At 36.4% G+C, this 10857-nt stretch overlaps 1 protein-coding gene and 1 pseudogene across 2 annotated transcripts; one reads left to right on the plus strand and one right to left on the minus strand.

The window, feature by feature from the left end:
- Positions 1–536: 536 nt before the first annotated feature.
- On the minus strand, positions 537–3556 carry LOC137709366 (tubby-like protein 8). The gene is made up of 9 exons (XM_068448459.2): positions 3001–3556; positions 2671–2785; positions 2074–2250; positions 1934–1986; positions 1736–1832; positions 1464–1553; positions 1290–1382; positions 1008–1075; positions 537–862 (listed from the first exon to the last, which is right to left on the minus strand). The coding sequence occupies exons 1-9, from the start codon at positions 3489–3491 to the stop codon at positions 787–789; spliced, it is 1260 nt and encodes a 419-aa protein (XP_068304560.2). The 5' UTR covers positions 3492–3556; the 3' UTR covers positions 537–786.
- Positions 3557–4097: 541 nt separating this feature from the next.
- Positions 4098–5883, plus strand: LOC137708924 (uncharacterized; annotated as a pseudogene). The gene is made up of 4 exons (XR_015958249.1): positions 4098–4457; positions 4553–4681; positions 5464–5586; positions 5707–5883. The product of XR_015958249.1 is annotated as an uncharacterized LOC137708924 (transcript).
- The last annotated feature ends 4974 nt before the right edge of the window (positions 5884–10857 follow it).

Below are 10857 nucleotides of genomic sequence, written 5' to 3' on the forward strand. Positions count from 1 at the left end.
CCGTAAACCGCATCATGAACCTTCATATCTCCTATAAAAACCAACAACACAAACCTAAAAATAAACATCCACTTGAACAAATTGGAGGTACTCTGAGCCTTTGTTCATCCACTTGAACAACTTGGAGGTACTTGGACCAAAAAATAAAAATACTCATGATTTGGATAAATTCGCAAACCTGACTCCGAAAGTTCACATCGTGCAAGTCGTCGCTAATGCGAATTGCCATTTCCGCAGAAAGCCCTCAACGCGATCAGGGCTTCGAACAATGATGGGATGAAACATAAAACACCACGAAATCGAAAGAGAGAACGTACATACCTTGAGCAATAACCAAATCATTGTATTTTTTTGTTGATTTTATTTAGTTTCTAATTAGTTTTAATTTTTTAATTCCAAATAATTGAATTTCCTTGGATATCACAATGTGGCACCGAACCATTGGTTGTGCTGGCCTTCTATGTGCCATGTTAACAAATTAATAGAAAATTTGACAAATTTGGACAACAAGAACCAAATTGACGCGCGGCACCAAATTTCAAAAACAACATTGCTCGATTTTCAAATTGAGAGACCAAACTGATAAGTTAGATCAATTTCAAGGAGTATGTGTGATAAAAACGGCACTTAATTTGCACTGCACACTAACATATTATCAAGATTGCACAACAAATTCAGTCCTTTTGATCAACTGCCTTCAGTTACTCATGCGTACCTATTAAAACTCAAAAGCTTGTGTTCTTTTCAGAGATTGAACTACAAAACGCAGTGGCAGATAATTTTGCTCTACACAGTGCAACAAAGCTTTGAATCAATAGAAGCCAAGCATATGCAAAACGCTTGGTAGCCTGTCAAAGGATATCTGCCAAAAAACAAGATCACAAGAATATGTGATCAATTCAGAAGAATATAAATATAGTTCAACATGTTACTTCAATAAATATGGATCACCTTACTTCCTTTGATATATAGAACACACATAATTACTGAGTTGCTGCTTATAATACCTGTAATCCATCACATACTTTGATTTTCCAACCCTTCCGAGCTGCAGAATTGTCTGCTTTCCGTTCTCCTAAAAACGCATATATAAAAGTTAGCATCCCTTAGTAATTAACACATTAATTAAACACTGGTACTCTCATTATCATAAACAAAGGAAAAATTCGAGAGCCTTAATCGATGATCATATTGTTACTACAGACATAACAGAACATAAACACATGCGTGTTTCAGATGAGCCGAGTAAGATTTCTGAGTCATGATTGTCCATGGTAATTAGTAATTACCTCCAGTGTCAGTTGGAAATTCTTGACTGAACTTTGGATTCTAAGTCCCGCTCTTCCCCTGTCTCTGAAATCTAGCTCATACTGCTTTGAAATCTGAATGATAACAGAAATCAGTTAATGGAGATCGAAACAACAAAAACAAGAAAAATTCCTACAGTGAGGTAATAGGCCTACTTTATTGTAATGGGGAACCCTTGAGGATAGCTGATGAACTTTGTCAAGCTTCCCTTCCCAGTCTTTTGGGAGTCCCTTACTGTGTTGTACCTGCAAGAGAGAACATGTACCGCGGAAGTTAAGAAGTTGACTGAAAAACTGGATTTCAGAATGCAATTCACGCATACCAGACACTCAGAAAAATAAGATAGTCACTAGAAGAACCTGGTCTATACACATTATCAATGTAAGTACGAATTAACCTAAGATATCATAGAAACTGTTAAGATCACCTGCGTTGTGTTCTTTAACTGCATGGATTGGTGCTTGGGTATATATGCTCTTATACGTCTGTAACTTCCTGTCCAGCTCGGGATTGTTGGCGTGAACCTGTAAAGACAAACAGCAACCATTACAAATTGACGAAAGATTGCGTGCACTTGTGTGTGTGTGTGTGTGAGAGAGAGAGAGAGAGAGAGAGGGAGGCTTACGCTACAACGGCAAGTGATTTAGCCTCTTTGCTCAAGGAATTGGGATGACCACCCTGTAATAAAAACTGTATTATCAACCAGATGACATAAAATGTCCAAGGAAATCTGATTACGATTTCTACGAGTAATATATTTCTAACCTGATCCCATATGTGGTATTTTGAACCCATGAGGTTAGCATTTACAATACCAATAAAACTATCATCCGAATGAGACAGTATTCCCTTCACATTCTGAGCGATTGTCAACTCAGATTTCCCATTCCGCCGCTTATGGTGAGCAATAGCTAGTTTCCGGTCCTGCCTTCCCTTGCCTTCCTGCAACATATCAATACCAAACCAAAGGGAGTTCAACACATTTTATCTCTAAAATATTAATGTTGATCAGTACTTAAACTTACAACAAAAAACATGGAGCTTCAAACCACTACTACAGAAACAGCAATAGAGCAGGGCTCGCAGGCCATGGATGACGCCGTGAAGATTATATTAGAACTTGGAATCAAACTAGCAACTCAAATTTGGTTCATATGTCAAAAAGAAACTCAGGTAAATTTGTTTTGCAATGTTGGGAATCTCCGGATATGACAGTATTCTAACATATCTTCTACCTTATAAATACAGGAATGACTGACCGGCATTACGCTAGCAGAAGAGTTGTACCACACAAGTATGGTATCGGCTAAATCGAACATGACATAAGCTATTCAAACGTCAAAGTAGAGACATCTTTCTTACATTGGTATAAAGAGAATAGAGAGTGCCCCCATCTATTGCTTCTGGGATTGCTTCCTTCACTATCACACATGTGCATCTTCCCACATCCATTGGTAATGGCCTGCAAAGCAATGACCTAAAAATACCCACCAAATAAATTGTAAGTTTAGTAAATATCCTTTTAAAGAAACAAAAATCTCATATTTTGAGCAAAAGCAATTTCTTTTTTATACAAGCGAGACTGGGGGAGGGGTGTTTCGAACCAGGACCTCGGATGCAAGGCAGAATGCTCTTATTAAATTGATCTACAAGTCCCTTGGTTAGCATAAGCACATTGGGCAGAGAACTCACTTGTTAGGCAGTGTAGACCAAGAGGAGGCAGGGGCAGCCTCAGAGTCGGAGTAGTCCCAGATGTTCAAAGAGCTCGAGTTGTCGGACCCATTGCTGGGCGGGTCCCACATTGTGGACCCACCGAAGAGTGCCTTCTCCGGCTCGCTCGCCTGCATACAGAACTGAAGCGAGGAGGGCTTCAGGGCCCTGCAGCCAGTGGACAGAGACTTCAAGTTCCTCTGCTTCAATGGCTGCATCGCAAAAGAGGAAGACCCATGTTCATGTGCGACCAAATTCTCCTTGTCGCTGTCGGGCACGGCCTTCTGTGGCTTCTTGGGCATTGCGTTCTCTTTGTTGACGTTTAAGGCTGATGGGTTCGGCGCCGAATTGTCGTTCTTGGAGATGAAGGCGATGCCTTGGCTGTGTTTCTGGTATGCGAGGGGATCGACATAGAGAGAGTTGTATGAGGATTGCCGTAGAATTAATGTGGTTTTCTTGCAACCAGCCATCATTGTTCAGAGAGAGAGAGAGAGAGAGAGAGAGAGAGAGAGAGAGAGATTGATGTTTATACAGAGAATTTGAATCTTCACTTGTATGAACAAGCACAAAAAGCTGGTTTTTTTTTTTTTTTTTTTTTTTTACTGGATAGTAAGTAGGAAAGTTACCATGTTAGTGTGTACGGTAATAGATGTCTCAAAATTTATTCAGACAAGATCCACCTCTGTTCTGCTACATCAGCACAATGGTGGGGTCATATGTGGTTTTGGTCCCACACATTGTAGGGGTGGGGCTCTCTCTGGTGGGGTCAAAGATGTTTGAATTTGAATAAGCATCGGAAAGCGCGGGATTTTGTGTTTTGCTTCTAGAGAAGGGGAGTAGAGAACAATGGTGTGGGAAATTAAGTAGGCAAATCTATTGTGATGCGTTGTATGGACAAAAACTAGTTTTAATGGTATAGGTTTGTAAATTTTGTCTACTCTTTCAGAGCAATTTCATCTTATTAACATAATAATTTTATAACTATTCACATTCAGTTAAATTACATGTTACAAGTGAATCAAGTCTATATAACTTGCTCCTCCTCTCCTTATTTTCAAGTTTTGTTGCTTGCCAAAATTGGCGAAAGTGGGGAAAATATCATAATACATTTTTTCGTGAATGGCTTTAACTGGACTTTTTACTTTACTTTTCATTTGGAAAATTTAATTTGGATTTTTGCTTCTTGGTTTGCTTGACCCAATGGACTTGACAATCTGGCAGATTTGGTTTTTTTACAGAATGGAATGCTGGAACCATGGTTTGGAAGTAAAGTTCTTGGTGATGCTGACCAAGTACTAGCATATTTTGCTGTCTCCAAGCTTGGAGAACCTCCTGTTGATGGAAAGACTGATACCAATCCTGAAGGACTGACTGCATCATATGGGAAGTGGGCATCGACAGTAGCTGATAGATTACATGCTGGAGGCCTCACTTGCAAAGTAAAAGAATAATATCTCCATAGCATTCTGCACTAATTTGGAATTGTTTTTTCTGTTGCGTTACTCTTTTACTAATGAATGAAAACATAAAGTAGGTTCTCAACTAGGAAAAATTTCAGAAGCAGATGTTAGAGAAGTTGATTTGGATTTCAGCACTCATGCTTGTTGGAGCTCGTCATCCAGGAACAACTGTAGGTGGTGTAGAGAAAGAAAACCGCTCTGAGGTAATCTTTCTTTACGTTTAACTTTTCTTTTAGAGTTGAAAGAAGAGAAAATAAATGTAATTCTGCCTTTGGCATGTTGATGGTGGAGTAGGATCTTTATCCAAAACAATTTCTACTTCATGATTAGGTTGGGTTTAGGGTTTAGGAATTCTAAGGTTACTTACTTTGGCATGTATTTTTACTTCATCATTATCCATGACTTCGTAGTTTTTATTTATTTATGTCTTTTTTCTGGGAAGCATATGACTTTCAAGTAAAAACAACACAGGTTTTAACAATAGAAACCGACATGCTAATATCTCATTTATGTCATTATTTTCGCGACTTGTTTAACAAACCTCAGAGGTTTTGTTCCATTAACATGGTTTTGTTACAGAATGCTGAAGGTTACTAGTTATGGGCGAGACCTAGTAGTATTATTGGGAAATATAAAGTTAGGTTGGTGTTGAAGTGCATTTATTTTAAAGAGGATGAACCAACTTGGGTGGTTAAAAGTAAATTCTATCTGGGGTGTGTGGTGCTATCCGGTTTTTCTTGGCTTACATCCAGCTCTCTGGGTTGGGTTCGCCATGCTAGGTATCATGGCCAAATGCTTGCATCAGAATGGACATCTCTCATTTCATTGACAAAGAAATTTCTTGACATGAAACCACTTTTAGGTTAGCGTGGGTATGGAGTCCATACAAATTTTTTGGAGTTAGGGAGGAAAGGTTGGCTCATCATATTGGTTATATGTTGAGAAAGGGAACCGATAAAAACTTGACCGATATTCATGTTTTCAGGTGTCTAGTCCCATTGCAGAGCTTGCCTCTGCAGAGTAGGGGTTGGTATTTGAAGAAGCCATGGAGGACAGATTATGTGCATACGCACGCGCGGTTGCACACTTTCCTACTGCAGTTAAAGAGGTTAGATATGCATGCAAGCCAAAGAGATGAGTTTTGCAAGCATATGTACCATATATGCGTATGACTTGACGAGTTTAATAATAATTTGTTTTCACTGTGACGGTTGCCTTCTGCTTGCAGTTTAAATGGAGAAACGGTCGGTTTTATTCTCTATCTGAGAAGGCAATTGCCGAAGGAAAGCCTGATCCCTGTCCGCTACATACGGCATGGCTCAAAGATTTGAAAGTTGTCTAGGAAATCTTGCTTCTCTTCCAATATTGAACTACCTGCAGAAATAAAAATTGAATTTTTTGTCTCTTTTTTTTTACTTTTTTACTAGGTAATATTGTGAAACTATGTTGAGGAAGATTCGAATTAGAGTTCGGGCGCTGGCGCATTCTGTTTTTCTTATAGGAGTGGGATTCAAATTTTGCAAACGTCAACCAGTAGTAAAGAAATGCTTCACCATCCCAGTAATTTCCAATATCCCCGTACTTACGTAGGAAACATACTGTGAACGCCCATGATTGAGCTATGGAAATTTGTACTCTGCAAGAACTTCCTCGTTCAACCGTGTAGCCCTCTTGGACGATATATTCTTCTCGTTCTGTCCGGAAACCAGACTAGGGAAATGAGAGAGAGGGTGGGACCAGAATAGGGTAAGAGTGGAGTAAGCCTTGGCCTTACAGTACACGTGATCTGGGCGTCGGATCTTAAAATTTCTCCTCTTCGATGAGTTCCAACATTCCATCTTCTCCAACTTAAAATTTTTTATCCTAAACCCTTTTCACCTTCTCACATAGTTGGAACCTGCTTCTTGACCCATAGAATTGTTCCTTCCAACGTTTCTCCACCACTTCACGACACCGCCGATCATTCTCCCGATTAGAATAAAAAATGAGTCTCCTTTTCATCCTTGGTGCAACCTAGCATTGCCTAAGTTGCCTGGACATAGATACCCATCATCTCTTCACTTCTCCATGACTATTTTTCATTTGACATAGCACAATCACGTTGAAGATGTTGAACATATTTTAATTGTTAGGAGAAAGTTAGCAATTATTTATTGGAAATCTAAAAGTTTCCTAAACCCCTATTTGTAATTAATATTCCCACGTTAAAACCCACCGAGGGAATTTTTTTTGAAAGTCGAATACAAAACAAAAAGAGCAGAACAATAAAAAAAAAAAAAATTGAGGAATGTCTATAATAATAACTCCAAAAAATCAAAATCAAAATCTCACAAATATTATTGGTAAAAAATCTAGCAAAATACAAGAAAGCAACTATATTCTAGGCCCCAATTAAAAGAATTACCGCGCGTATTTAGGCAAAATCTGGTAATATCAAGAGTATAGTGAAATACAAAGATCTCCATATAAACTTTTTGAATGAAGTGTCAATATAATTAACGAATTTTTAGTAAGTTAGTATAGAATAAGAATATTCTACTAATTTCATTTACTTCTCTTTCTTCAAGCTTACTCCTCTGTTGTGTTATAAATAGGACTCCAAAAGCCACAAAACACAACCTCTCTCAAACCTAAACGCACCTGATATCGCATAATGGCCTACCGCAACCAGCCTGAAACTGCCTTTATTGGCTACGTCAAAGTCCACGAGCCGGAAACTCATCGTGCTGGCTACGCCGTGGTGACCCCCTCGACCAACAGCGCACCGAAGAACGTGTTTTCTAATGGCTACACTGTGGCGGAGCCTTTGACCGACAGCATACGGATGAACGCCCATGGTGGCTATGCCGTGAGGCGCCCCTCGACCAACAACAGACAGATGAGCGTGTCCAATGAAGTTCAGACCCGAGTGAGATCCTCGTACAACAACCGATACGATGGATCTTCGAGCAGTTATATGGAGATGTTGAAGGAACAAGACTATGTGGACAGGCGCACGGGGCAGATGGGTCACAAGCAAGAGGCCAAGAAAACCTACACCCACAAGAATGTTGACAAGGATCTAGGGTTTACTACGGAAGTTAAGATCGAACAGAAGGTCACCAAAACTGTTTACCCTAACAAGAGTTCAAGCAACGCCAACAACAACCGCATCAACTATTATTAGATCTTTTTTGTTTTGGTTGAGAGTGGGATTTGAACCCAAAACTATTACTAGTTCTTTATGTGTTTATTTTGGATTTCCTTAGGGTTTATTTATTTATTTCTGTGGTTGTTGATTTAATTATAAATCTATTTCATTACTTTTATTTGAGTAATGAATTTTGTTATCTGCTTATATTTTTTAGGGTTTAGGGTACTAATTAAACCCTATGGTATTTGGTTTGTTATGCTACCTAGTTTATAATATGGGTCTTTCATTAAGTATAATTATATGCATGTGACAGGAAAAATTAGGATCGAGTTGAGGTGGGAGAAATTGTGGAAGAATTTTGTTTTATTTTGATATTCTTTAATAGTGTAAAAATTAGGGTTCTTTAGATATAAGCCATGACAAATTACATTTCATAAACAAAAACCCATATAAATTTAAATCTCTAAATAAAACCCAATTTTCAAACAAACTGACATGTAAGCAAAAAAGTGACCTATTGTTACAATATATTTACAACTTATGCCAAAACTCCCTAATTAAGTCAATAAAGGTTATCATAACTCACCCTAATTATGATAAGCAACAAGCTCCTATACTGTTAATATATTATACCAACAAATTTACCTATATTTTGTTGATTAAATAATAAGTATATTTATCTAAGAAATATCAATAGTATGCCTAATAAGTGTATTTATATGAGAAATATCGATAATATGCCTACTAATAGAGGCTCAGAATGCATAACAAACATGTATGAAATATTATACTAATTTACCTATATTTTTTAAATTCACTAATGTAAATAATAAAATATATTTTATACGAGAAACATCAATAGTTTGCCTAATAAGTATATTTATATGAGAAATACCAATAATATGCCTACAAATAGAGGCTTGGGATGCATGACAAACATGTATGAAATATTATACTAATTTACCTATACAAATTAATTTACCTATATTTTGTAGATTCACTAATTTAAATGATAAATATATTTTATACGAGAAATATTAACAATATGCCACCTAATAGAGGCTTAGGATCCATGATAAACATGTACGAAATCTTATACTAATTTACCTACATAAATTAATTTACCTATATTTTCCAGATTCAAAAATTTAATAACAGGTGCATTATTTTTCAAAATGACCAAAACTATTAGTACTAAGTAGGTACACTAATCTTTTCAAAACAAAAAAAATAGGTACATTGATGTTCGAAAAATAAAACAAAACATACTAGACACATCATTTTTTACCCCTTTTGTTTTAAAGAAAACAAAAGCATGGTTTTTATTAAATCGCAATAGGGTACATTAATCTGAAAATTTATTGTTGAATTCAAAACGTTTTGATATCAACATAAACTGCTATAATGACTTAACTAAGGGTAATTTGGGGAATCCAAATAAACGAAAACCCATATAAATTTAAATCTCTAAATAAAACCCAATTTTCAAACAAACTGACATGTAAGCAAAAAAGTGACCTATTGTTACAATATATTTACAACTTATGCCACAACTCCCTAATTAAGTCAATAAAGGTTATCATAACTCACCCTAATTATGATAAGCAACAAGCTCCTATACTGTTAATATATTATACCAACAAATTTACCTATATTTTGTTGATTAAATAATAAGTATATTTATCTAAGAAATATCAATAGTATGCCTAATAAGTGTATTTATATGAGAAATATCGATAATATGCCTACTAATAGAGGCTCAGAATGCATGAATAAATGATCAATGAAACTTTGATGAATAACTAATCGATTTCCTTTCTTTCAGTTATTCCCTTCCCGTATCCTAGTCTATTAATAACAAAACGGATTCTTCCAATGTATAAAATTTTAATTCCAATGGCTTTTGCTACTATAACCTTCCCGACCACGATTTTTTTTTTTTTTTTTTTTCTAGGTGAAATGCCTAGAAAAAATTGTATTGATATTAGGTATCAAAACCACATAAAAGTTGTAAATATAAATGGATATAGTGGGTTCCATCGTTTCTATGGTTACTTCTTAAACGGTGAGGTCCTCTCTATACACCGGAGCCCTTCTTTCATTTAATCAATGTTATTGTTAACTTGTACAGTTCACACTCTTTGGCTCTACCCATAATTATCCAGTACGAGGTCTTTCACAATGAGATCTACTTATACAGTAACGGTATTTAATTATGAAGATTAGCTGAGTAGCTGACCCTGTTAGTCCGTTCTTGCAAGAGTAAGGCATAATTTTTCTGCTTTTTAAAATAGTATTTCCCCTGCTTAATGGATATCATTTGCTATCAATGGAGAATTCTTTCTCATCTTAAATTTAAAACGGAGTTGATTGGATTTGCACCAACGGAAACCATACATTTGATACCACAATAGAAGGATAGATCTTTTTGATTTTTAGATATTGAATGGAGTTCTTCCATTCTAGTCTATTCACTGGTACTGATCGTTGATACTGGATCAATTGTTTTCTTTCTTTTGTCCTAGCCCATGATCTGAACGAGTCGCACATACACCCTAGTACATGTTCCTCGTCTCTGAGGACATCCCCCAAGAGCGGGGGATTTCGTGACATTTCTGATTGGCTGTCTTGTGTTTCTAATAAGCTGTTTAATAGTTGGCATATTGAATCATATACATAATGGGCTGGTTTAGATCGATCTTAACCGGATGATTATGAATTATTTTATTTCTATATTAATAGATTAATGAATAGAATCTTAAATCAGATTAATGAATAGAATATTAAATCCGGTAAGAAGATAAAATCTCAAATCACCAATTCGTCTGAAATTTTTGTTATTTTTTCTTTTTTATTCAGTCGCTACAAGATCAACAATTCCATGAGCTTGGGCTTCTGTTGCTGACATAAAAACATCTCTTTCCATATCTTCGGATACAACCCATAAGGGTTTGCCTGTCCTTTGTACATAAACCCTTGTGACGGTTTCGCGCAGCTTCAAAAGTTCTTCCACTTCCAAGATAAATTCTCCCGTCTGTGCCTCATAAAAAGAACTAGCAGGTTGATGGATCATTACCCTGATGATATAACATAATAAATGTTTATTCTATCTCGCATGATGATAAGGTGAAGAGATAAAGAATAATAAAATATATAATTGAACAACCGTACAGGCATCTTTTACGCATTGCATACGGCTCTATAATGGAATTCGTTTTTACCTTACTTAAATATCAAATAAATTAA

Source organism: Pyrus communis, chromosome 17 (genome assembly GCF_041283825.1).
Source record: "Pyrus communis isolate YQ-2024b chromosome 17, ASM4128382v1, whole genome shotgun sequence".
NCBI classification, from domain to species: Eukaryota; Viridiplantae; Streptophyta; class Magnoliopsida; order Rosales; family Rosaceae; genus Pyrus; species Pyrus communis.